Here is a 27,318-nt window from a genome sequence, read left to right on the forward strand (position 1 = left end):
AAAATCTGCAATGTATTGGCTGCACAGCAATTAGGTCAACCATTGCCACAATAACATATTTCGAATACAAAAATGATAACATTTGTTATTAACTAATCACACAATACGAGTATTAATAACTTTTTTAGTCTTTGTATAGTAACATGCAAATCCTAGAACAATATGATAATAAATGGTTAACATAAAAAAATGCTAGTGTAACACATACATATACTCTATATTGGACAAGTGTTAATCGTGCGCCTTATAAAATATGACCATTCAAATTTGTCTGAATTGCAACGAACGTAATATAGATCCATTGAGTCAGCAATTAGAAGCTGCCGGATTATAGGCTTAAAAACAACGTCATCAATTCTCTTACGCATGCTGACTGTCTATAAATACAGGTACACACTGATTGACAGTTCATTCGCTTTTACAAGCATGAAGCACTCGTGTACTTTTTGCGACTTTCTTTGCAACAAGGAGCGTGATTTACAGGGGCATGCTCGTGTACACAGACACTGCTGCTCCTCCTGTGATGAAGTGTTCACCACTCAGCCTCTCCTGCAAGCGCACATCTCTGCTGAGCACCGAAGAACACAGTCTACCCAGACTGAACCTCAGAGATCGAGGGCGTGTTCACCCCGGCGCCCACACCATCACCGAGGGCAACGCTACACAAGGCCGCGGCAGGACCGACGACCAAGTCGACGACGAGTCCAAGATCGTTCGCCCATCGGTAGACTCTATCAGGGATGACAGTGACCCTCTCGGGCTACTGGACTTACCAGTCAAAATCAATTTCTGAGTGCCAGTAGTCCCACCAACCACCTTGGCCCTTCTCAGGGCCACCATTTCCATTTTAAGGGTTTTGTTTTGCGTCGACAATGGTGGAAACTCAGTGTCGTACTTATCATGTACTTTTTTTATTACACCATTGGTGTAACTTTATGGGTCATTTACTAGACATACTATAATAAAATTATTTAGGGCTGTTATGAATTTCAATATTGTCACACTTATTTTAAGAACAACCTGGTTTCGAAAGCTGATGTTTATCTTATCTTTGTTAAGAGAAACTTTAAGTATCATTTGAAAGAGGGTAAGTAACATGATGATGAAGCAAGTATGGTCTGCAAGCTTCTCCTATTAGTCATTGAGCCGATGGTGCTTGAGGTCTAAATCCTGTTAGCACACCTGCAGTGAAGCTTTTACATACTCCTCTAACTTGCTCCCTTTCTTTGCAATCTATCATTCACTTAATCTGTTCTTTCTTTTACATAATGTTATCTTTTTTGTATGGTAATGTTAGTGAATGGATCTGTGTATTAGGGGTTGTGCGGTAAATAACAGTCTGGTATTTATGCTCATATGCATACACGCGAGTTATTAATATATTACGCCTGTTTCAATCTTCATTCATTCCTATTTGCTGAGATGTGGATGGTTTCCTACTTAATTCTGAGGATCTCGGTGTAGTATGAGGGACAAGGTCAGAATGTGAAATATGAGGGCAGGGGTAAAGATCATAGCCACTGTTAGGACAATGGTGATTAAAAAAGCCTAACTAGAAATCCACCAAGAACCGTTTAAGGTAGAGCATAAACTGATGTTTCTTTCTGCACACAAACATTCTGTATTCTAAATTTGTGTGCAATAATTGTTAACCTGAAATTACACGCTTGTATAGTCTTTTTTTTTCTTTGTGCTAACACAATAATCCGTTTCTCACAAAGACAAAGACAACTAAAAAAGGAGAGCACGGCCAGACAGACAAAACTAATTAGGCAGCCACTTGGCAACATTTAGGCAAAGCAGAGGTGAGTGGCCAGAAATTTCGCAATAAAACTTGATATAACACTGTTTTAATTTACAAGGAATTAATACTGGATATAACACTGTATCGTTTGAATGATTAGCAGTTCATGACTTACAAAAATATTTTGGTAATACTCTAGAACGTAATTTATGCACTTTAAGCCATTTTCAAAACACTTGTTAAATTTTCTTGTTGTTGTAATGAAGTTCTACAAGCAAGCTTGCGTGTTTGTTGCATCGTTGGTGTCATAATGACTAGTAACCTTGGCAGCACTGTACGCAATCAGTACGTCATAATGACTAGTATCCTTGGCAGCACTGTACGCAATCAGTACGTCATAATGACTAGTATCCTTGGCAGCACTGTACGCAATCAGTACGTCATAATGACTAGTATCCTTGGCAGCACTGTACGCAATCAGTACGTCATAATGACTAGTATCCTTGGCAGCACTGTACGCAATCAGTACGCATATGATTAACTTTTCTGCTACTAAATTAATGTCTTTGCAATGAAAAGGTTCCATATATACATGTAGGTATATGCTTCTCATGTTAATAATGTTGAGGCATTGAAGTGACAATATTTTAGATAGAAAAGTAAACATTTATTATCAAAAATTAAATAGCAGAGGATTAAAAAGGGTCAGAACCAGAAAAAATTATAATCATAATAAAATAACTATAGCACACCCCTACAAAAATATTTAGATTCTTGTTATTTTTTCTGTAGTGGGTATAACTAATCAATTCTTCTAATATTTGGGAGGTGGGGTGTCTTTTCCTGAAAGTTGAGTTGCCATCACAGCACCTCCTTCTTCTCCTTGCCTCAAATCTACCTATGTAACAAAAATCAGATACATATCAAAGACAATCACATACATATCATAGATTAGGGAATAGCCATGGGATATCACATATCATAGAGTAGGGAATAGCCATAGAATATCACATATCATAGAGTAGGGAATAGCCATAGGATATCACATATCATAGAGTAGGGAATAGCCATAGGATATCACATATCATAGAGTAGGGAATAGCCATAGGATATCACATATCATAGAGTAGGGAATAGCCATAGAATATCACATATCATAGAGTAGGGAATAGCCATAGGATATCACATATCATAGAGTAGGGAATAGCCAAGGGATATCACATATCATAGAGTAGGGAATAGCCATAGGATATCACATATCATAGAGTGGGGAATAGCCAAGGGATATCACATATCATAGAGTAGGGAATAGCCATAGGATATCACATATCATAGAGTAGGGAATAGCCATAGGATATCACATATCATAGAGTAGGGAATAGCCATAAAATATCACATATCATAGAGTAGGGAATAGCCATAGGATATCACATATCATAGAGTAGGGAATAGCCAAGGGATATCACAAATCATAGAGTAGGGAATAGCCATAGGATATCACATATCATAGAGTGGGGAATAGCCAAGGGATATCACATATCATAGAGTAGGGAATAGCCATAGGATATCACATATCATGGAGTAGGGAATAGCCATAGAATATCACATATCATAGAGTAGGGATTAGCCATAGAATATCACATATCATAGAGTAGGGAATAGCCATAGAATATCACATATCATAGAGTAGGGAATAGCCATAGGATATCACATATCATAGAGTAGGGAATAGCCATAGGATATCACATATCATAGAGTAGGGAATAGCCATAGAATATCACATATCATAGAGTAGGGAATAGCCAAGGGAGCTGGAGCAGAAGCTTTAAAGAAGATGCTAGCAACTACCGATGTGGCTACTATCAAATCTTTCATGGGACCGATTCGGTTTTACCACAAATTTCTACCAGATCTATCTACAATTACTGTAATTGTCGATAGATCCGGTATAGATCTATCTACAATTACAGTAATTGTAGATACATCTGGTAGATCTATCTACAATTACTGTAATTGTAGATAGATCTGGTAGATCTATCTACAACAGTACCTCTCCAGAAGTTACTCGAGAAAGGAGAACAATGGCACTGGAATACGGAACAGCAGACTGCCTATTTGAAGCTAAAGGAGATGCTATGCAGCAACACGGTGTTGGCACACTTTGACCCTTCTTTGGATATTGGGATTTTTTGTGATGCATCAGACGTTGAGCTAGGAGCGGTACTTTTTCACCAATACAAAGATGGCAGTGAAAGACCAATTTCTCATGCTAGCAAAACACTGACCAATACTCAGAGAAGATACAGTCGAATTCAAAAGGAAGCTCTATCTATCATCTATGAACTAAACAAGTTTCACCAGTTTATCTATGGAAGGAAGTTCATCTTGGTGACAGATCACAAACCTCTACTAGCGCTGTTTGGACCAACTAAAGCAACCCCCGCTATGGCAGCAGACAGACTGGCAAGATAGGCTCTTACTCTCAACCAATATGACTATACCATTGTAAAATAGGAAAACCTTTGAACATGGAAACGCAGATGCACTCTGTCGCTTACCCATTGAACATGATCACAAGTTTGATGGGGAGGAAGAAGGCAAAGATATTGACACAATATGCACAATCAAACACAATGGAATACGGCTGAATCCAACAGATCCTGGTATTCCGAAGATAGAGACAGCTAAGGATTCTGTGCTCAGCACAGTGATGGGATATCTGAAGGATGCAAAAAGATCTGAAAGAGCATGATGGCAACCAAGCTGGAATCATGACTAAAGGCTATTTTGTAAAAGACTTCAGGAAACTTGAGATGTCATTGTCAGCTGATAGCAGATGCTTGATGTATGGAACAAGAGTTGTCATACCACTATCTCTACAAAGACAAGTTCTTCAACTTTTACATCTTGGACATTTTGGCATGCAGAGAATGAAGCAACTTGCTAGAACTGCTGTTTACTTGCCCAGGATGGATCAAGACATCACAGATACTGCACACCAATGCATTTCACACAATGAGCATCAAAACAAGCCTGATCGTCTACCAAATCACCCTTGGATGATGCCAGAAAAACCATGGAGCACGGTACACATCGACCATACAATTAACTTCATGGGAACCAACTGGTTGGTGTTAGTGGATGCCTACACAAAGTATCCATGTGTACATGCTACCACTTCAGTATCAACCAAAGCTACTACAGATTCACTCAAGAAGGACTTTGCTCACTTTGGATGTCCACATACCATAGTGTCTAATAATGGAACTACATTTACTTCTGAGGAACTTCAAGAATGGTGCAGAAATCGGGGCATCATTCACCTGACAGAAGCACCATTCCATCCAGCCACCAGTGGAGCTGCAGAAAGGCTAGTTCAATCCTTCAAACAAGCACTCAATAAGTAGGATCTCTCAGCTCAGTCTGCTTTGCAAGAATTCTTGATGATGTATAGAAACACGCCACTGTCTTATGGTTACTCACCCAGTGAACTGCTGAATAGGAGACAAATCCGAAAAAAAGATCGATACATTACTGCCATCACCAGCTCACTTAATTCAAAGCAAACAGATGCAGGAGAACCGATCAACTGAAACAGTTCATCATTACACAGTGGAAACACCATGCTATGCTTTATACTGTGGACCCAAAAGAGATAAACAGCCTAAATGGGTGAAAGCTGTTGTTATCAAAGCATTTAGCAGCAGAACAGTCAATGTTAGAGTACTACCCAGAGTACCAACTTGGAAGAGACATCTGGAACAGCTTTGTCCTAGACATATTTTACCAGAAGGGGCTGAACCACCTGCCGAAATACCAACTACTTCAAACAGTCTTCCAAAATCATAACCGTTGCCTGCAGCCACAGTACCAAAACCAAAAAGACGAAATCCAAGATTACCTAATGGCAATGAATACAACAGGGACAATTCCAGACGCTCAAAGAGACAACCTAATTGCTGAAGTCACCCATACAACTTCAAGCTAGCAGAGAGGTATTAGGACATTACAATGGACAATCAATGCATTACATAGTGAATGAAATTTACTATGTCATTATAGTATTATACATAGCTGATTATTTATGGAATAAGTTCATATAAAATTTACTTGCTGAATGTATAGTTCAAGGATAATACTTATGCTATTTCAGCTCTCTATACATATATACTTGGGATGTCTTTTCATAATTCATTGTGAACTCAGTACTGAAATAAAAAACATTACAGTGAGAACACGACAAAATACATATCAGATACAATCACATACATATCATAGAGTTGTATCATAAATGATACAGCTCATATCATACGGAGTTGTATCATATACTTACATATAACTGGTAAAAATACTAAATACTGTGCATGCAGCCACACCCATCGCACCACCATCAACACTAAGACACTGGTGCTATTGATGAAGTGTTTGTCTGTAGGTCTATCTGTCTGCTGTGAGTGTGATGCAAAGGCTTTATCATCAAAAATGTTAGCATCACTTGTACCCCCAAACAGCATAAAGTTCTTTTGAAGGTTGCGTGACATATACATGTACTGCAAGTTTAACTAACAGGCTAGCATATGGACCTTGGTTAATGAAGCAAGTGTTTGCTTTGAAAAACCAAGGGCTAAAGCAAATAGAACTTATGTATTATAGTGGAAGTTCTTTATTGTCATTGAACTTAGTTGATGATCAACGTTTTCTGTCAAACAGCGACAAGCACTTTTTCAGCAAACTAACATCTTTGACACCTCTAAGCTGCTGAGTGTACTTCTGATACACCATCTCAAGGAAAGAGATACTGCGAGATGTCTTCTAAGCCTTCAAGCTTCTTTGCATGCTAAGTTACTTTAAACTTGAAGATCTCATTGCTAGTAACTCTAAACACTTACAGAGGAATAAGATGGCGGACGGAGAGGGTCAACAGTTGGTTGTTTTCCGAAACAAATGGGTACCGTATATGGGACTCCATCTTTTTTCACATCTGCATGAATAAAACTTTGTTATCAAAGTTGCTGCAAGCAATGACAATCAGTAAGTTTTTGTTTAAATCAACCTATAAAAAACCTCAGTGAGCCTTGATGAAACTTTTACAAGTTTAATACTAGAACCATACCAACATAAATGTTTTAGTATCACATTATTACATTGTTATAGTTTATATTCTCTTTTTTACAAGCTCAGTTGTGTGGAAACCTTTGCATTTCTTGTTTGTAATCAATGTTACACAGCACTATAAATTAGCTGCAGTAAGCTTTTTCTGATTATGTACTTGTAACAAAAAGATACTAGCACCAGATAGGACAACCCTGATATACATTATAAAAAAAAAACATATATATATATAATTATATATATAAGTATATATATGTATATTTTATATATATAAAAAATTATATATATTTTTTTTACATATGTATAAGTATATATATATATATATATATAATTATATATAAATAGATATATATATATTTATATATATACATGTATATATGTATAATATACTCATGCTTCAGACAGAGCTGTTTCGGCTATGGAAGCCTCATTAGTGCAGCTCAGAGCAGGCAAGGGAGACAAATCCCATTGCCAATGGGAGTTTATATATACAAATTGTTTTCTCACCTATATATCCTCACATATATATATCCTCACATATATCAATCTGCTGCTCTTACAATGGACCTACGCCCTGATGATGAAGAAATTGACTGGCACACGGAACCTCTTCATGGTGCTTACCAATGACAAATATTTAAGGTTGGCGATCTTCACCAGACATATATGTGGCTGAACAAAGGAAACCTAACGGCCAATACAGAGTTGCTAATCATGGCAGCCCAGAAGCAAGTGCTCCCAACAAGGCAACTCCAAACAAAAATCTATCACATTAGAGACAATCCTACATGTAGATGCAGACTGTGCAAAGATGCACCTGAGACCATCCAACACATCATCAGTGGATGCAAGCAGCTAGCAGGAAACGTATACACTGAGCGGCATAATCATGTCGCAGGTGTTGTGTATAGAAGTCTATGTGACGAGTATGGCCTTAATAAACCACAACACTGGTGGGAAGCTCCTGGTAAGGTAAATGAAAATGACCGCACTAAGATCCTCTGGAACTTTTACATCTAGGCTGACAAGCATGTCCTAGCAAACCAACCAGATATAGTGGTGGTGGACAAGGAGAACAAGAGGGCTACTATAATAGATATAGCAGTACCCAATGACTACAATATAGCCAGCAAAGAAAAAGAAAAGGTAGAGAAATATCTCCCTCTTGGAGTAAAGATGGAAAAATGCTGGAATGTAAGAACAACTGTAATTCCAGTAGTCATTGGGGCACTGGGCGCAATAAGACCGGCGCATAAAATGTGGCTTGCCCAAATACCAACAGCAATCAAGTCAGGTGAGTTGCAGAAAAGTGCGCTATTGGGAACAGCTAAGATCTTGAGGCGAGTGCTCAAACTCCCAGGTCTCTGGTAGGAGACCCGAGTTAGAGCAAAAATTACCACCCATACAGGGTATCCAGGGTGAGGAAACAATTTTTTTCATATGTATATTAAAACTGTTGTGCGCAACCTCTACTGAAAAGTACTCAATGCTAGGCAGAGCATATGTAAAATGCAGCAACTAAGCAGATAACATAACACGGAAAATATTAGCTCAAGCACAACCATATACAATCAAAACAAAATGACCCAAACTATGTTTACTATAAAGGCCTATAAAAAGGCTTCCTAATATGCAAACCACACTTGAGCGCATTGAATAAATGGAAGGAGTTGTCTTCTAATTGCCAAAAGTGCCAGGAGTTATCTTCTCGATTACGCCTAATACCAAGTCACATGATTAAAACATCGAGCTCATTTCTAGCATTTCGGTTCAGCTTTTAGTTTTCATCAAACCGCACCTGAGGCTTCGCACGTAACAGATTGGTAGAGCTTTTACTGAAAATTCACTTCACTTCTTTTATAATTTTTTTATAATTCTATGTTCTACTAATTATATTTTAGATTTTTATTAAAGAATCATTTTTATATGCTTTTTCATCTGATTTTAATTACTATATGTATAGACCACGATCAGGCCTGCCAACCCAAGAGTGGGGGCAATGCGTGAGATTTGGTTTTGGGGCAATTAATGTATCGATGATAGTATTTATAAAATTGTGGAAATTGGGGCAAAAATCGCACGTATTTTCATTTTTTGGAGTTGATTGCGTGAGTCTCACGCCCAATGCGTGAGTCTCACGCCCAATGCGTGAGTCTCACGCCCAATGCGTGAGTCTCACGCCCAATGCGTGAGTCTCACGCCCAATGCGTGAGTCTCACGCCCTATGCGTGAGTCTCACGCCCAATGCGTGAGTCTCACGCCCAATGCGTGAGTCTCACGCCCAATGCGTAAGTCTCACGCCCAATGCGTGAGTCTCACGCCCAATGCGTGAGTCTCACGCCCAATGCGTGAGTCTCACGCCCAATGCGTGAGTCTCACGCCCAATGCGTGAGTCTCACGCTCAATGCGTGAGTCTCACGCCCAATGCGTGAGAGTTGGCAGGTATGACCACGATATATCTATATACATGTATGTACATTGTATATATTTCTCAAAGTCTGTCTGTTGGTTTTCCGGCTATAGCTATTATTAGAACAGCTGAGCTGGACAACAATGCAGACTCAACGCCATGGAGTACCGTCATTGGAAGCCTAACCTTATTAACTAGCTTAGTGGAGTTTTCCATTGGCAATATGCCAGGCTACTACCTTGAAAGGTACAGTTGTTTGACGAAGTTTTAAAACCTTTACAGTTGTTTTTATTTTTTTCTTAATTTATTTCAACTACACGACACACTTCTCTCATGATATGTACTTTGAAAGATAGAATGGCAAATGTTGTTATCGTACAAATCAATTTTCTGTCCAAAGACTTCTATTACACGGGCAACGTCGGGTGGCACAGCTAGTATATGTACATATCATGGTATATATATATATATATATATATATAAGATCCTAAGATCCGTGCTAAGATCCTCTGGGACTTCTACATCCAAACTGACAAGCATGTCCTAGCAAACCAACCAGATATTGTGGTGGTAGACAAGGAGAACAAGAGGGCTACTATAATAGATATAGCAGTACCCAATGACTACAATATAGCCAGCAAAGAAAAAGAAAAGGTAGAGAAATATCTCCCTCTTGGAGAAGAAGTTGAAAAATGCTGGAATGTAAGAACAACTGTAATTCCAGTAGTCATTGGGGCACTGGGCGCAATAAGACCGGCGCATAAAATGTGGCTTGCCCAAATACCAACAACAATCAACTCAGGTGAGTTGCAGAAAGGTGCGCTATTGGGAACAGCTAAGATCTTGAGGCGAGTGCTCAAACTCCCAGGTCTCTGGTAGGAGACCCGAGTTAGAGCAGAATTTACCACCCATACAGGGTATCCGGGGTGAGGAAACAATTTATATATGTATATATATAGTCAAACATGGATAACTCGAACTTCACGGGACCGAGCAAAAGTGTTCGAATTATCAGAGCGATCAAGTTATCAGAGCACTGTCACAAGTCCATGTATTTACTTATTTATTAGTAGATACATGTACATATACAAACTATAATATAAATCAAAAGCACAAATGGCTTGTTTCGAATTTAATGCATCCAATGTAAAGTTTAAAACGTTTTTATCAAAAAGTATAGAAATTTTTCTATCACTTGAGATTGGTTCATTGTTTGAGGTGATGTTATTGCCAGGACATTTTTTAGATTGACATTGGCAAAACTTGATCGATGTTGAAATGCTCAAAAGAAAAGACATTTTTTTCTATTGGGGGTTTACCCACGATCAATTTTGCCGTTTTTTCTTGAAGTTTATGCAAAGATTACCTCACTTTACCTGGGATTCGTTAAGAGCAACACTCCGAGGCAGTTTAATTAGAAGTTTTACGAGGTTTTCACGTACATTGTATATCACTCACGCTTTTTAATAGATAATCATTGAATGTACACACGTATTCTGTGTTTAGGTCAAACGATGAATAGTGTTTTGTAGCTAAGACAACGTATAGGTTTAATTACAATTTTTAAGACGTTTTAAACATTCAATATTCCAACGTTGATTCAACATGGAATCAACGTCGGAAAACTATTCATCACGGGTTAGCTGGGTTACGCCACGCACTCAAGGACTTTCGCCACGCACATACAAAACAAAAACAACGTTCAATTTTTGTTTTGTATCTGCGTGGCGAAAATTCTTGCGTGCGTGACCCGGCTAGCCCATGCTATTCATCGTATCGTAGTATAATTCAAATTTCACCAAACCTTTAGAAAAGTCGTTGACAAAAATATTTTGCCGATGGTGGTTATAACGACGAATATGAATTACGAAAAGATGAGGTTTAGCTCTATGGCTTTGAATAAAGTGATTTTCTAAAGCGATAACAACCGTATCGGTAGCCGTTGGGCAAAAAACAGTTCGAATTAACAGTGTTGAGTTCGAGTTATATATAGCAATTTATCATTACGTGGGAACGGACCAAAGAAACCGTTCGAATTAACCATGTGTTCGAGCTATCCGTGGGCAAGTTATCCATGTTTGACTGTATATATCCTTTCCCTCCTCCAAGTTGCAATATTGAGGCTTCAATAGCCGAAACAGTATATATAGATATATCTATATATAATATCTTATAACATAAATAAAGGAGAAAATGGAAACAAATTTTGCGAGAAATTGAAAAGAAGTTGCATGGGTTTTAAGAACAGACAATGAATGACCATTGTTACAGACAAAAGACTGAAAGGATACATACCAACTGTAAGGAGCTATAGGCAGTAAGTAGTTAATAAGCTTTAACAGCACACATGTAATTCTGGGCTAAGAATTGAAGAACATTATGGGGGATGTTGCGAGGTTTATACAATTCAAGTTCATTAAGAGCTCAGGCTATTTTCTTTTGTTAGCTGTCATAGTTTTTGACATCATTTTACTACTTAGCAAAAGAGATTTAGCATTCCACCTGCTTATTAAGTGTAGAACATGTTGCTACTGGCATAACAGTCGCATAATTTGCTATAAATAGGTGTTTATATCTGATTGACTGAGACGAAATCAACCATGCATAGCTTACCAAGCAGTGATCCGTTATAACTCAGAGGCTCTTTCTCCGTAATCCCATAAACTAAGGCTGCCGCATCAATAGATCTGGTTCTTGGCTTCTTAAAGCAGCAAACAGCAATGGATATGGCAGCAACTATAGCCACAAGGCCAGAGAGTGCGATGACAGCAATCATCCAAGCACTGCAAAATAAATTCAGCACGTAAAGCAAGTATAGGCAGCAGACAACGCAGAATGTAGACTGATTCTTTATTATCATTATCAAAGTATCAGCGATTTCAAATTAATGGCTGAATTTAAAGAGTTTCTTGTGTTTGTCGGTTGCCCTAGCAACCAGCTCAACAAAGTAAACAAATAAAAACTGGAACTCTTTGAACAAATTTTTCAAACTTATTTACAATTTGTTGCTCTCGCTTTATAGTTACTCATGAACAAACAAATTATACACCACTAGATTCAAAGTCTAATCAAGATTCAGAATATCCTATCAACTAATCTGTAAAATAAACCCTAATCAGATTAGATGCAGTTTCGTGAACCAATGTAACAAAAATGATTGGATTACATATCACCAAGTGTTTTGACATTTCTTTTTCTGCAAATTTATAAACTTAAGTTCTTTGTTATAACAGTTGTTCAAATAATATAACTTGAAACAAGCAAAGAAAAATGTATGTGGTGTGATCATATTGTATCAGATGTACAGATTGTTATCTTCAGTCATTAATAAAATGAAATGTTCAGAATTTAGCCCCCATAATAATTTGAAAACATAATTTTTCAGCTACTTGATCAAAAAATTTAAAATTGGGACAAAATGACGATTAATTTGTTATATAATTTATGACTATTGGCTAAATTCAAAATGAGTCATAATGTTAAAGATGACAATTTTAGTTTTTTACCAGCAGAGTCCATGTCATTTCACACACCACTTGATATGAAAAATATTTTTGACCAAGTACATGCTAATCCACCTGCATACCTCAGTTTCAGTCCCTCCTGTTTAGATGGGTCACTTTGCCACTTTGATGACTGCAATTAAAATTAAATTAAACTTCAATTAAATCTAGTATATCAGATAATAAAGTAATAAAATACTAAAATATAATGTTTGGATAATGACTGGTAGCATCAGCCCTGCAGCTTGTATTTTTCAAGAAGATGCGTGACAAAAAGTTAATTTTTAGCTCGCAACAATGTTCAAACTGTTGATGGCACCGAAAGTGCTGGTACATTGTTGAAGGTGAACTACTACATATATCAGTAGTAGAACAAATAGATTTTCCAACTTGGAGACAAAGGTAAAAAACACAAAAATTTGATATGTTCAGAGCTCATAGTTCTTGATTTTAGTTAGTCAGCCTTACCCAAAATCCTCTCTTACTTGTCTTCCCATCTTCAGCTTCTTTACCACCTTTCTTTTCGCTCTCTGGTTTTGGTCCTTGATCTTTATCGCCATGTTCACCACCTTTATCATTATCTTCCTCTTCGCTGTCTTCTTTTTTCCAATCATTTTCTTCACTGTTACTTCTGCCGCCACTCACTTCTTCACTTTCCCAATTGTCCTCTTCACTGCTTCCCCGGCTGCCTCTGTCTTCTTCACTGCTCCGATCGTTTTCTTCACTGTTACTTCTGTCACCACTCACTTCTTCACTTTCCCAATTGTGCTCGTCACCGCTTTCTTGGCTGCCTCTGTCTTCCTCACTGCTCCAATCATTTTCTTCACTGTTACTTCTGTCGCCACTGACTTCTTCACTTTCCCAATTGTGCCCTTCACTGCTTCCCCGGCTGCCTCTGTCTTCTTCACTGCTCCAATCGTTTTCTTCACTGTTACTTCTGCCGCCACTGACTTCTTCACTTTCCCAATTGTCCTCTTCACTGCTTCCCCGGCTGCCTCTGTCTTCCTCGCTGCTCCGATCGTTTTCTTCATTGTTACTTCTGTCACCACTCACTTCTTCACTTTCCCAATTGTGCTCGTCACCGCTTTCTTGGCTGCCTCTGTCTTCCTCACTGCTCCAATCATTTTCTTCACTGTTACTTCTGTCGCCACTGACTTCTTTACTTTCCCAATTGTGCCCTTCACTGCTTCCCCGGCTGCCACTGTCTTCCTCGTTGCTCTGATCGTTTTCTTCATTGTTACTTCTGTCACCACTCACTTCTTCACTTTCCCAATTGTGCTCGTCACCGCTTTCTTGGCTGCCTCTGTCTTCCTCACTGCTCCAATCATTTCCTTCACTGTTACTTCTGTCGCCACTGACTTCTTCACTTTCCCAATTGTGCCCTTCACTGCTTCCCCGGCTGCCTCTGTCTTCTTCACTGCTCCAATCGTTTTCTTCACTGTTACTTCTGCCGCCACTGACTTCTTCACTTTCCCAATTGTCCTCTTCACTGCTTCCCCGGCTGCCTCTGTCTTCCTCGCTGCTCCGATCGTTTTCTTCATTGTTACTTCTGTCACCACTCACTTCTTCACTTTCCCAATTGTCCTCGTCACTGCTTCCCCGGCTGCCTCTGTCTTCATCACTGCTCCAATCATTTTCTTCACTGTTACTTCCGTCGCCACTGACTTCTTCACTTTCCCAATTGTCCTCTTCACTGCTTCCCCGGCTGCCTCTGTCTTCTTCACTGCTCCGATCGTTTTCTTCACTGCTACTTCTACCGCCACTGATTTCTTCACTTTTCCAATTGCCCGCTTGACGGCTTTTTCGGCTGCTTCTGTCTTCATCACTGTTCCAATCGTTTTTTTCATTGCTGCGTCTCCCACCACTGACTTCTTCACTTTCCCAATTGTTCTCTTCACTACTTCCCCAGCTGGCTCTGTCTTCCTCGCTGCTCCAATCGTTTTCTTCACTGTTACTTCTGCCACCGCTCACTTCTTCACTTTCCCAATTGTGCTCGTCACCGCTTTCTTGGCTGCCTCTGTCTTCCTCACTGCTCCAATCGTTTTCTTCACTGTTACTTCTGTCACCACTGACTTTTTCACTTTCCCAACTGTCTTCTTCACTACTTTTTTGGCTGCCTCTGTCTTCCTCGCTGCTCCGATCGTTTTCTTCACTGTTACTTCTGCCACCACTGACTTCTTCACTTTCCCAACTGTCTTCTTCACTACTTTTTTGGCTGCCTCTGTCTTCCTCACTGCTCCAATCATTTTCTTCACTGTTACTTCTGCCGCCACTGACTTCTTCACTTTCCCAATTGTACTCTTCACTGCTTCCCCGGCTGCCTCTGTCTTCCTCGCTGCTCCGATCGTTTTCTTCACTCTTACTTCTGCCACCACTCACTTCTTCACTTTCCCAATTGTGCTCGTCAATGCTTCCCCGGCTGCCTCTGTCTTTCTCACTGCTCCAATCGTTTTCTTCGCTGCTACTTCTGCCGTCACTGACTTCTTCACTTTCCCAATTGTCCTCTTCACTCTTTCCCCGACCACCTCTGTCTTCCTCACTGCTCCAATCATTTTCTTCACTGCTACTTTTACCGCCACTGATTTCTTCACTTTTCCAATATCCCGCTTGACGGCTTTTTCGGCTGCTTCTGTCTTCATCACTGTTCCAATCGTTTTCTTCACTGTTACTTCTGCCACCACTGACTTCTTCACTTTCCCTATTGTCTTCTTCACTGCTTTTCTGGCTGCCTCTTTCTTCATCACTGCTCCAATCATTTTCTTCACTGTTACTTCTGCCGCCACTGACTTCTTCACTTTCCCAATTGTCCTCTTCACTGCTTCCCCGGCTGCCTCTGTCTTCCTCGCTGCTCCGATTGTTTTCTTCACTGTTACTTCTGCCACCTCTCACTCCTTTACTTTCCCTATTGTCTTCTTCACTGCTTTTCTGGCTGCCTCTTTCTTCATCACTGCTCCAATCATTTTCTTCAATTTTGCTTCTGCCGCCACTGACTTCTTTACTTTTCCAATTGTCCCCTTTACTGCTTCCCCAGTTGTCTTCATCTCTGTCATCACCCTGTCTGCCTCTATTGTCCCATTCGTGTCCTATTTCTCTGCTAATACCTTCTAGTCCACCACCTCCACGCCCACTTCTATTGCCTTCTTTGCCAGACACAACTGCAAAAAAAGATGTAAGGACTAAAATTCCTCATATTAATGACATCTACAATAAAGGAAATCAGACAAGACAAATCTCAAGTATAGCCTATAAAATTTTCATGTAATTTTAAGGTTGAAAAAAATGAGATCTAGCAAATTAGATTTCTATATTATACCACAGATGACTGCCATGAGCACAGCAAGTATCGCCAGCACTCGTAGAGCCATGGCACGTCAGCACTGGTGAGAGTGATCCAGTCAACTATACAGCTTATTCAGTCTCTCAGGTTTTTTCAGGTTGATCCAAATCAGCGCATGCGTAGTTCGAGCCAATTGTCACGCATGCTAACAAAAGCCTATAGAAATGGAAACATATCTTCGACAACAATTCAATATATGGAAAAATATTTCTGGGTCAAAATATCATGCTAGATTGATGCGCTCAACCATTAACAACTCATGAAAGGTATAGCTTATATGTTTACCTCCCTAAATCAATATCTATCTATTGCTTTTGTACTCTGCTTTTGGATTGCAATTATTCAGGCAAGTAGTTCAACTTGGCTACATATGCACTGTGCTCAGAATATCAACTGTAGCATTTCTTTAAATACATTTTGCACAACGATTTGATGTACAGATTAAAATAGTGAAACATATCATAATCCATTGAAAGCTGGGATATATCATTTTTGGTACACAGTTATCTAATTCATAAAACGAGTTCGCTAAATATTACTTGTTCTAAAATATGAAGTTATCTGCCCACATGAGTAAACATTGTACAGAAAAGAAGGCGTATGTGTGTTTCATAAGCGGGGAAGTTAAATATATCGTTGTCTCTTTACCTGTAAGGAGACAGCACATTGTAACAAAGCCTCGATTGAAAATTAAGGATTAATAATAAATAATGCCTTGTAATAAGCCTTATATAAAATAATTAAATACTTTAATAACTTGTATTAAATTCATCCAACCGTCTATTTTATTCAGACTGAAAAAAACTGGCTGACTTTCTAATAGTACAACAACATAGGTCAATATCATGAGATTCAAGCAGAAATGGTACATAAGCTAATATTAATACTGATATTAAGAGTTGTCTATCTGAACATTCAACACAAAGCATGTTTCCTGCATTCATATTATTGTAGAAGACACTGCTCGGTCTTTCACGGCACACTAGCTAATTCTCCTTTTTCAGGCTCATAAATAATAACGCATGAGAGTAGAGTGCTTTAGTGTATATTTGCATATAACGGGCGCAGTCACAGCCAAAGACTACGCTGCCATTTCAGAAAAAGTGCCAGCCTTTTATATGGTTAGCCTGTGACAACAACAAGTGTTACATAACATAGTTAAACTTGTGATAGCAATTCTAATCTAATCTAAAATTTTCCCACTACACCCTTCTAGAAAGAAGGAAAGGCGTGGGAACTCTTTTATTACAAAAATTTTCTACTAAAAACCTCTCAGGTCTCGAGTTGTTCTCGGCCAAAAAGAATTAAAAAACGCATTTGTCCGGATTGTTGGCACAAACAGACCTGTTTTCTGTCGAGTGTTGTGGTGCTTGATAGTATTTTTAAAATCAGGGCCCGTAAAGTTCCTTTCCACTGCTTTTAAATAAAATGCACACCTAATATCTTTTCGCCGTTTAGCTAAACTCTCGATCTCTGTATTTGCACCTCTTCAATAACTTGTAATTTTTTGAGATTTGTTTTGTTTTAAGTGATGTGACTGACGAGACGTTTTTAAATTGAAATAGGCAAAACATGACCGCAGTTGAAACGCTCAGAAAAAGACATCTTTTTCTTTTGAGCGTTTTAACAAAGATCATTTTGGCGGGTTTTATTTTAAGTTCATTCGGAGGCTTTTACGTTTTCGATGGGACATGGCCAAGCGGGTGTTTGATAAAACTTAATCTTCTGCAAACCTTTACAAAAGTCGTTAACAAAAATATTTTGCCTCTGATGATGATAATAATGATGCCTACGAACTACTAGAAGTTGATGTTTGTCTCTATGGCTTGGAATGAAGTGATATTCCACAGCGATAAAAACCGCGTCCATGGCCGTTGGGCAAATAACTTTTCGAATAAATGATGTTGAGGTCGAGTTATCTGAAGGAATTTATCATTGCGTTGGAACTGACCAAACAAATTCGTTCGAGTTGACCTTGTGTTTGAGATGAAATGTTACATTTTATCTGAGGACAAGTTATCCGAGTTGGACTGCACTTACCGTAAAAAATTCCCAAAAAGTTGGGGCGGCTCAGCCGGCCAGCTAGCTGCCCCAGTAAAAACGGGCCTGTTGATAGTCCAAGAAACAAATGGCAGCAAGCGATCAAATTGCCTTATCGACCTTGCCCACACCATTCTACCTGCGGTTCATAATTACAAACTAGTGGCAATTTGAATTTTTTTTTATCGGTGAACTGAACCTGAGGAATCTAATTATGTTTGTTCCACTGCATTTATTTTCACATCACTATATTTTCACACTCATCAGAGCTGCGAAATTAAGTTGCTCCGAAATTTTACTCTGCGAGCTACTCACGAAACTAAATACTAGCGAAATATAAGTGTCCTAGGGTAGCTACAAATCTACAGAACAGGAAAATATCAGCCTGCACAATAGAAGGTAAGCGAAGATGTTACCAATAAAAATCAAGCCCTACCACGTATGAGTAAGAAGCTAACCTTGTGGTACATGAAGTGACCTTGAACCATTGCTGGCGAAACTGGGTACTAAGTGGCAATGATATAATAACAATACTTTATTTGTATCCCTGATACAGGAGTTTCTAGCTAAAGCAGATTTCTCAAAATTATATGATTGACAAACATCAGGCTGTACAATAGTTGAATTTATTGATAAAACTCACGTAAATACTTATGTAAAGTTATGTAGACTAGGTTAATACCCGGGTAATAAACAAGTCTTTACACAGAAAATTTATTTTTGTTTAACATATACAACATTTACCATTCTAACTTTAAACTTTATATCCTGAGAAAAGTATTTTTGTGCAGTTTAAATGACTTGAGAAGAGAAAATTAACTAAAGATTTTCAAGTTTTTTCAAACAACTCTAACCTTTTAATTTCATAACTTGTTCGTTGAAATAAATTAGAAAGAAAACAAATGTAAAAGTGTTTAAAGGTAAAAGTGAAATCATTAGCAAGTAATGGCCAAGTATAAATTTTTGCCACGATTACAAGAAAAAATTATTTGGTATACACAATTATATGATTTTAGTTTGTTTCATTATTGGTATGTGAAAATTGGCCAAGCCATTTGGCATGCCAGTGTTGTCATGCGAAAATATCGCAGGTTGTAGACGTACATAGAGTGGTATAGAAACCCATAGTAATTATCTAATGCAATCACCTCCCGGTAAAAATCATCATTAAAATTAGAAGCAAAATACTATGTTAACTTTAGTAACTATAGGTACCTACAATGACTTGAGTGCATTTTGTGGTTATGATCTGCAAAATAATATAACATTACAATGTACTACGTCGAGAGTTCTTACGTTCGTGACAGACGTGTAACATAAGCACTAAATCTAACTTAAATGAATTTAGCCTACTAAACACATACATGAAGGTAGTTTTTATTATGTATTTTAGTAAACTTTTAACTTCAAACTAATATTTTATCATTTGTTCGTTTGCAAATCTGTTTTTACCAGAGCGGTATCCGTTCTGGTAAAAAGGGATACCGCTGAACCTCCCATGGTGAGCAACGTGTATCTCCTAATAACGCATATATTAGTACACATAGCGCCAAATTTTAATTTCGAGATAAATAATTGTTGATACCGTGTGCCAAAAGAAATTTGCTCTAACAAAAAAGCGATGTGTTTCCTAGAGCTAGGTGAAAAATATTTGATAACAGGGGCATTGTAACGTGTGAGCGCAATGCTCAAATAATACATCATTTAGAGTGTGCATATATAATAAGGGCTTGAAACAATAAGGCTTGTATAGCTCAGTGATAGAGCACATGGTTTTGGAACTTGTGATTGTAATCACTGTGGGTTCACATCCACTGGAGTGTGATACTTTATATTCAAATTTTTTTATAGTTTTAACTGGACAAACACAGAAACATGCAGACAGAAATTTGAAATATATCTATATATATATTTCTCAAAGTATTTCTGTATATATATTGGTCTGTTGGTACGCATTCCGGCTATAGCTATTATTAGAACAGCTGAGCTGGACAACAATGGAGACGCCAAGTCATGGCTTACGTCATTAGAAGCCTAAGCTTATTAACTAGCTTAGTGAAATTTTCCATTGGCAATATGCCAGGCTACTAGCTTGAAAGGCGCAGTTGTTTGACAAAGTTTTAAAACCTTTACGGTTGTTTTTATTTTTCTCTTAATTTATTTCAACTACACAAAATACTTCTCTCATAATAGGTAGTTTGAAAGTAAGAATGGGTAACGTTGTTACATGTTAAATACAAATCAATTTTCTGTTCAAAGACTTTTTTATTACCCGCGCTACGCCGGGTGGTACAGCTAGTATATATAAATATATTTGAAAAATTATTGCGAAAAAAGTAAATTTTTAGCATTTGCGTTACAAATTTGTTTCGTGCGAAGCACTCATCAGACGCGATTGTACTAAAAAAAAGGTCTTTTAGGTTTTTAGTGTAGAGTTCTCTTTTTATATGCTTTTGCACTTGCTTTTAGTTAATATATATATATATATATATATATATATATATATATATATATTAGGGTCATAATTTTGGATTTGTAGATTAGCTAGACACTTTGAGATTGTATTGCAAAAATATACCTTGCTTCTTTACTGCTTTACTAGGAACCAAACCAGTTTTGATTACAAGGTAATATATGTATTTGAGCAATTATATATGAATAAATACAGTATGCATTTAACAGACAGCTGAACGCATTGAGTCTTTCCCAAACTCTGTCATTTGTTTCTTTCAGTCTGGAGCTGTTATATACTATCGCCACTTATAGGTCCCGCCCTTACTCCGGAAAGGTTGACTCAATAATAGGTAGGTCTTTTGAAGGCCAAGTTGGGAGGAGACCAGTTTCTCGGTGGCCTACTCGGTAAAGGTCGGTCTCTTGATTTCCGACCCGGTGGTAGCTTGGCCTTTCTATTTTCGGCTTAGTAGTCACTAGATCTCTATCATTGACTCAGAGGTCATTCGGCTATCATCTAATGACCAGTGGCCAACTGTTCGTTCTTCGGGCCTAGTCGAGAGCCGACTGGGTCTGTTCTCTCCGGTTCTTTGCTAGTTCGAGTGGCTGAGCTGGCTTCGTGGTCCAAGCACGATCGGTCGGCCTTGAGGGCTCTCTCTGACCCTAGACTTTGGTGGCTCCTGACATTACAATACTTCACAGACTCATAAACGTTACACTGAGCATGTACATTGCAAGTGATCAATGATTCCAGTTGAGAGAGTATTGTAAATGAATGCATTCTAATAAAGAATGCTTTTATTAACACTGCAAAAGAGAATTAAGACTAATATCGACTCAGTGTGGTTACGGGTACAGTTTTAGTGACTGCCTCTAATACCAATTGTTAATGCACAAAGTAGATTTCTTCTTAGATTGCTATATATATGCAATGAAAACTAATTTTATTTAGTCTCTCCCCTTCTCTCTCTCTCCCCTTCTCTCTCTCCTCCTTCTCTCTCCCCTTCTCTCTCCTCCTTCTCTCTTTCTTCCCTTCTCTCTCTCCTCCTTCTCTCTCCCCTTCTCTCTCTTTTTCTTCTCTCTTTCTCCCCTTCTCTCTCTCTCTCTCCTCCTTCTCTCTCCCCTTCTCTCTCTTTTCCTTCTCTCTCTTTCACTTCTCTCTCCCCTTCTCTCTCTCTCCCCTTCTCTTTCCCCTTCTCTCTTTCCCCTCTCTCTCCCCTTCTCTCTCTTTCCCTTCTCACTTTCTCTCTCTCTCCTCTTTCTCTCTCTCCCCCTCCTTCTCTCTCCCCATCTCTCTCTTTCCTTTCTTTTTCTCCTTCTCTCTTTATCTCTCTCCCCTTCCCTCTCTCTCCCCTTCTCTCTCTCCTCCTTTTCTCTCCCCTTCTCTCTCCTCCTTCTCTCTTTCTTCCCTTCTCTCTCTCCTCCTTCTCTCTCCCCTTCTCTCTCTTTTTCTTCTCTCTTTCTCCCCTTCTCTCTCTTTCTCTCTCTCCCCTTCTCTTTCCCCTTCTCTCTTTTCCCTCTCTCTCCCCTTCTCTCTCTTTCCCTTCTCGCTCTCTCCCTCTTTCCCTTCTTTCTTCCCCTTCTCTCACCCTTTTTTCCTCTTTCCTCTCCTCTTTTCTCTCCCCTTTTTTCCCCTTCTCTCTCCCCTTCTCTCTCCCTCTTTTTTCTCTCCCTCTTCCCCTTCTCTCTCCTCCTCTCTCCCCTTTTCTCTACTCTTTTCTCTCCCCTTCTCTCTCCCTTTTTCTCTGCTCTTTTCTCTCCCCTTCTCTCTCTCCCTCTTTTCTCTCTCCCTCTTCCCCTTCTCTCTCCTCCTCTCTCCCCTTTTCTCTTCTCTTTTCTCTCCCCTTCTCTCCCTTTTTCTCTCCCCTTCTCTCTCCCCTTTTTTCTTCCCTACTATTACGTTAGTGTTAAATATCAAAAATGTTTTGAATATTGTCTGCAGCAATTTGTATTAAGTAGCTAAAGTTCACTGCCAATAAACCGCCGAAGTTCTTTATATTTTTTCGCTGCATATTGAAAGTGAACAAAATGTCAAAAAAAATGAGACGGAATAAGTTAAACAATAAATATATTCTAATTATACATACATGTTATAAAAGGTTTTATAGCCCCTTCTAAAGTGGTTGAACAATTAAAACATTGCCTTTGACATGTCTTGAGTAGTAGGTGGAGATGACTGGACTACTATTCACAAACTCAACACTTGAATGTCACTGCACATTATGTACATGTATCTACATGTAGATACATATCATGTATGTGTATCTACATGTCTCTACACATCATCTACATGTATTCACACATTGTGTACATGTATCTACATATCATGCACATTTATCTACACATGTACATGTATCTACACTTCATGTATATGTATCTTTATGTCCATGTATCTAAACATCATGTGCATGTATCTACATATCATGTATTTGTATCTACACATGTACATGTATCTACACATTATGTACGTGTATCTAAACATCATGTACAAGTATCTACACATCGTGTACATGTATCTACTCATCATGTTCATGTATCTACGCATCATGTACATGTATTTACGCATCATGTACATGTATTTACACATCATGTACATATATAAAATGCTTGTAAGTAGACATCGACTACATTTGGTCTTTTGTCTTTTAATCAATAAGCCTATAGTGCAGCATGAGTAAGGAGATCAGAACTGATGACCACCATCACTTACTACAACTCGATTTATTATTATAGAGCTCATTGCTAGGGTAGAACTCAACATAGTGAGATCATTGCGCAGACAACTCTCACTGAAGACACCGACTCGCTTGCTTCAACACATTCTAAAACAAGCTGACCATAAAAACTGTTACTGTGCTTAGTTAGTTGTTTTTTTTTCTCATTGCCTTAGATATTTTACATAATAAATCTACCTAATAGAAATGCTAAAGCAAAAGGAGTACGGTTTGAAAGTTAGAATGTTTACTGTTGTTATATGTTAAATAAAAATAAGTTTTCTTTGCAAAGACTTTCATTACCCGGGCAACGCCGGGCATTCAAATAGCTATTAAAATACAAGAAAGCTCATTGCCTGCGCTCCTACACACTTACTGAGGATTAACTTGGTGGACAGAGTGGATCCGCTGGTGTTGCTCTTCAAAGCATATTGACACCATATAGGTAATGTCATCTTTTCATATCTACATGACATCTCAAATTAGCCATTGGCAATGTGCCAGGCTAATGGCAAGTGGCAGGCAACTACATTACCTCTCATTGTTCATAAGCTGATTTTTAATACCTGTGCAATTCCGGGACTAGCAATACGCTAGTAGTACAATAATAATGAGTAATAATAATTATTATAAAAAAGATACAGTCATCCGCAGTCCTATTTCAGGATAGTATTCACTATCTCTCTGGTGTTCTCCAGTCTGAAAGGTGCTGTTTATCTTTTGAAACACATAGCTATCTGAATAGTTTTTTTTTGTTCAGTAATTTTATCTTATTTAATATTTTCCATAAAAGTGAGCCAGACACTGCCATAAGGATTAGATGAGATGCCATAAGGAAGGTTATTGCCATTGGTGCAACTTTATGGGTCATTTACTAGACATACTATATAATAAGATTATTTAGGGCTGTTATGAATTTCAATATTGTCACACTTATTTTAAGAACAACCTGGTTTTGTGAAAGCTGATGTTTTTCTTATGTTTATTAAGAGAAACTGAAAGTATCATTAAAAGGAGGGTAAGTAACATGATGATGAAGCAATAATGATCTGAAAGCTTCTCCTATTAGTCATTGAGCCAATGGTGCTTGAGGTCTGAATCCTGTTAGCATACCTGCAGTGAAGCTTTAATGTACTCCTCTAACTTACTACCTTTCTTTGCAATCTATCATTCACTTAATCTGTTTTTTCTCTTAAATAATATCATCTTTTTTTGCATGGTAATGTTAGTGAATGGATCTGTATATGGTAATGTTGTTGTAGCTGATATTGTTCTGAAATGAGCTATATATCTTAAGTACTAGTATAAGCCTAAATCTCCTCATATATGGATAGTCTTCACTTCAGTTGTGTTTGTCGTTAGGTGCAGAGGACTCTGGTTAGCTGGGGCTATAGTTTGTTCTTCACTGTCTATGTGAGTGTCGATGCCAATAGGTGGGAGGTAGTTTAGTGATGGTTACGGTTCTACAACAAGGCTAATTCAACGCTATAGTTCATGTAACAATGCTTTATATAGATATACGCTACTGTACGTACACCTTCAACCAACCCTCTACAGTCTGGGTTGAGGTTAGACTTAGAATAGCAGTCTAGACGTAAGATATTATTATACAATATACATGCTGATCGATCAACTATCAGTATACAATTAACTGATGTTGCTTTTTTAGTTGCTAGACATGGATTGAATATAACTATTAAGCTACTTCTATATAAATGGAGGGACTGAATAGTGTTGCTATAGATTGGGTAGACAATTCCCAACTCCACAATCAAATGATAAGAATATAGTACATGTATGCAGCTAGTAAGCAATGGTTGATAAGATGCATACTTGTTTCCGTTAGTGGGAGATAATATATGCTGTAGGATTGTATTGTAACTGCTAAGTTTTCTACCTAACAACTAATATCTTGACATTTACGTGTGTAGGAACATAGCTAATATACAGCTAATTCAAAAACATGATTTTCCACTATAACAATGTTGATAAACAGATTTGTGTATTAGGGGTTATACGATAAAAAACAGTCTAGTAGTAAAGCTCATAAGTGCGCACATGAGTTATCAAGATCATATGCCTGCTTCACTCTTCGTTCATTCCTTTTGCTGAGACATGAATGGTTTGTGACTTAAATCTTAGGATCTCAGTGTGGTATAAGGGTCAAGGTCAGAATATGAGTTATGATAAGGGCAATAGTAAAGATTGTGACCACTGTTAGAGCAATGGTGTTTACAAAAGCCCAACTAAAAATTCACCATAGCCAAAAGACATAGCCGGGTAGCTGTGCTACCCAGTGTTGCCCAGGTATCAAAAATCAGCTTATAAACAGTGAGAGGTGATGAGAGTTGCGCGCCACTTGCTATTAGCCTGATAAATAGCCAATTGATAATTTGAGTAAGCTTACTAATAAGAGCTACCGCTTCTCATGACGCTTCTCATGACGTTACCCCATCACTTTGCGTCACGTCCGAAAGCGGTAGCGTAGTTGCTCCCATATAGCGACATATATCGCCTGTTTAAGCTATCAAGCTTGTGTGGCTGAATTAGTAAGGTGTCTACCCTAAGACACTTATGTATTTGCGGCATCTAACTTTCACATTTTCGTGGCAACATCCTCTTGCGAAAATTTCATGAGCGAAACTAAACAATCATAACGAACGAGCGAAAACGCGAAATTAAATGACTTTGTTCATTGATATTCACAATAAAATCGTCATATTAGAAATGCAGGCAAGTTTCGTGTGTGGTTGGTTTATTGGGCAATTTTTGCTAAACTCATTATAGCTAATACACCGACTGAGCAGCATGGCAAAACAAATTAAGATAATAAGTTTTTTTTGGAAAAGCCTAGACAAATTAGGAAGATGATAATTTTAGTTTAGTCATTGAATTTGTAACTGATGAAGTTGACAGTCTGGTAGGGAAAGTCATAAAATTGAATAATAATTATTGTGGTGATGAACTTTATTACCAACCAAAAGCAATAACACCCGGAGCCATGGGCACCCGTGCTATAAATACCTGAATTCTAATATTGGTACCACATAGGTCACTGCGGCAGGGACCTTGACGTCATTGATAGTCCAGGAAACAAATGGCAGCAAGCGATCAAATTGCATTATTGATCTCGCCTACACATTTCTACCTGCGGTTCACAAATAAACACTACCGTACTTTTCAGACTATCAGCCGCTACTTTTTTTTGATGATTTGAGCTGTGAGGCTTATATAAGAGGGCAGCTAATCTGTGGCTTTTTCTTTTACCGCTAGGGCGCACTAACGGGAATCTCCAATTAGTGCGCTTCTAGCAGTGAAAGAAAATACAAAACAACGCCTCACAGTACTGTCCCGTTAGGCAGTAAGTTAAAAAGCGTCGGTTAATAGGAAACTGTGCCGTTCTGTACTGTTCCGTTTTAAACGGCAAAGTTGCTGCCATGTTAAAAAGCACAGTCCTAGTTCTGCGGCCTATACAAAGGTGCGGTTTATGTATTGTTTTATTATCGTTTATTGGAAAATAAAGCAGATGCAGCTTATATAGTGGTGCGTTTTATAGTCCGAAAAGTACGGTAGTCCCAAATTGAAAAATATTGCGTACCAGTGAACTGGACCTGAGGAATCTAATGATGTTTGTTCCACTGCATTTATTTTCACATCACTATATTTTCGCACTCATCAGAGCTGCAAAATTAAGTTGCAGCGAAATTTTACTCTGTATGCTACTCACGAAACTAAATATTAGCAAAATATAAATGTCCTAGGGTATCTGATGATCTTGAAGGTGTGAGATCAAATCTTGTATGACACGGATACTTTGTTCCAAAATTTAATAGCTATAGCTGAAACGGCACACATACCACATTTGAGAAATCTATATATAAATACAAGATATAGGTAGGCTTTGCTCAATACACACGCATATAGCATTCCTTGCAGTAAAATCTATTTAGTTGAAAGGAATCATCTGTAGCTTAGAATAAACTTTCTTATACTTTTGATTAGTCAAT

General features: G+C 38.3%; 1 protein-coding gene across 1 annotated transcript; it reads right to left on the reverse strand.

Moving 5' to 3' along the window:
- Positions 1–11,835: 11,835 nt before the first annotated feature.
- LOC137400368 (dentin sialophosphoprotein-like) lies at positions 11,836–25,809 on the reverse strand. The gene is made up of 5 exons (XM_068086696.1): positions 25,762–25,809; positions 22,187–22,487; positions 13,238–15,924; positions 12,853–12,902; positions 11,836–12,049 (listed from the first exon to the last, which is right to left on the reverse strand). The coding sequence occupies exons 1-5, from the start codon at positions 25,807–25,809 to the stop codon at positions 11,836–11,838; spliced, it is 3,300 nt and encodes a 1,099-aa protein (XP_067942797.1).
- Positions 25,810–27,318: the final 1,509 nt, after the last annotated feature.

This window comes from Watersipora subatra, chromosome 7 (genome assembly GCF_963576615.1).
Source record: "Watersipora subatra chromosome 7, tzWatSuba1.1, whole genome shotgun sequence".
Classification (NCBI taxonomy): Eukaryota; Metazoa; Bryozoa; class Gymnolaemata; order Cheilostomatida; family Watersiporidae; genus Watersipora; species Watersipora subatra.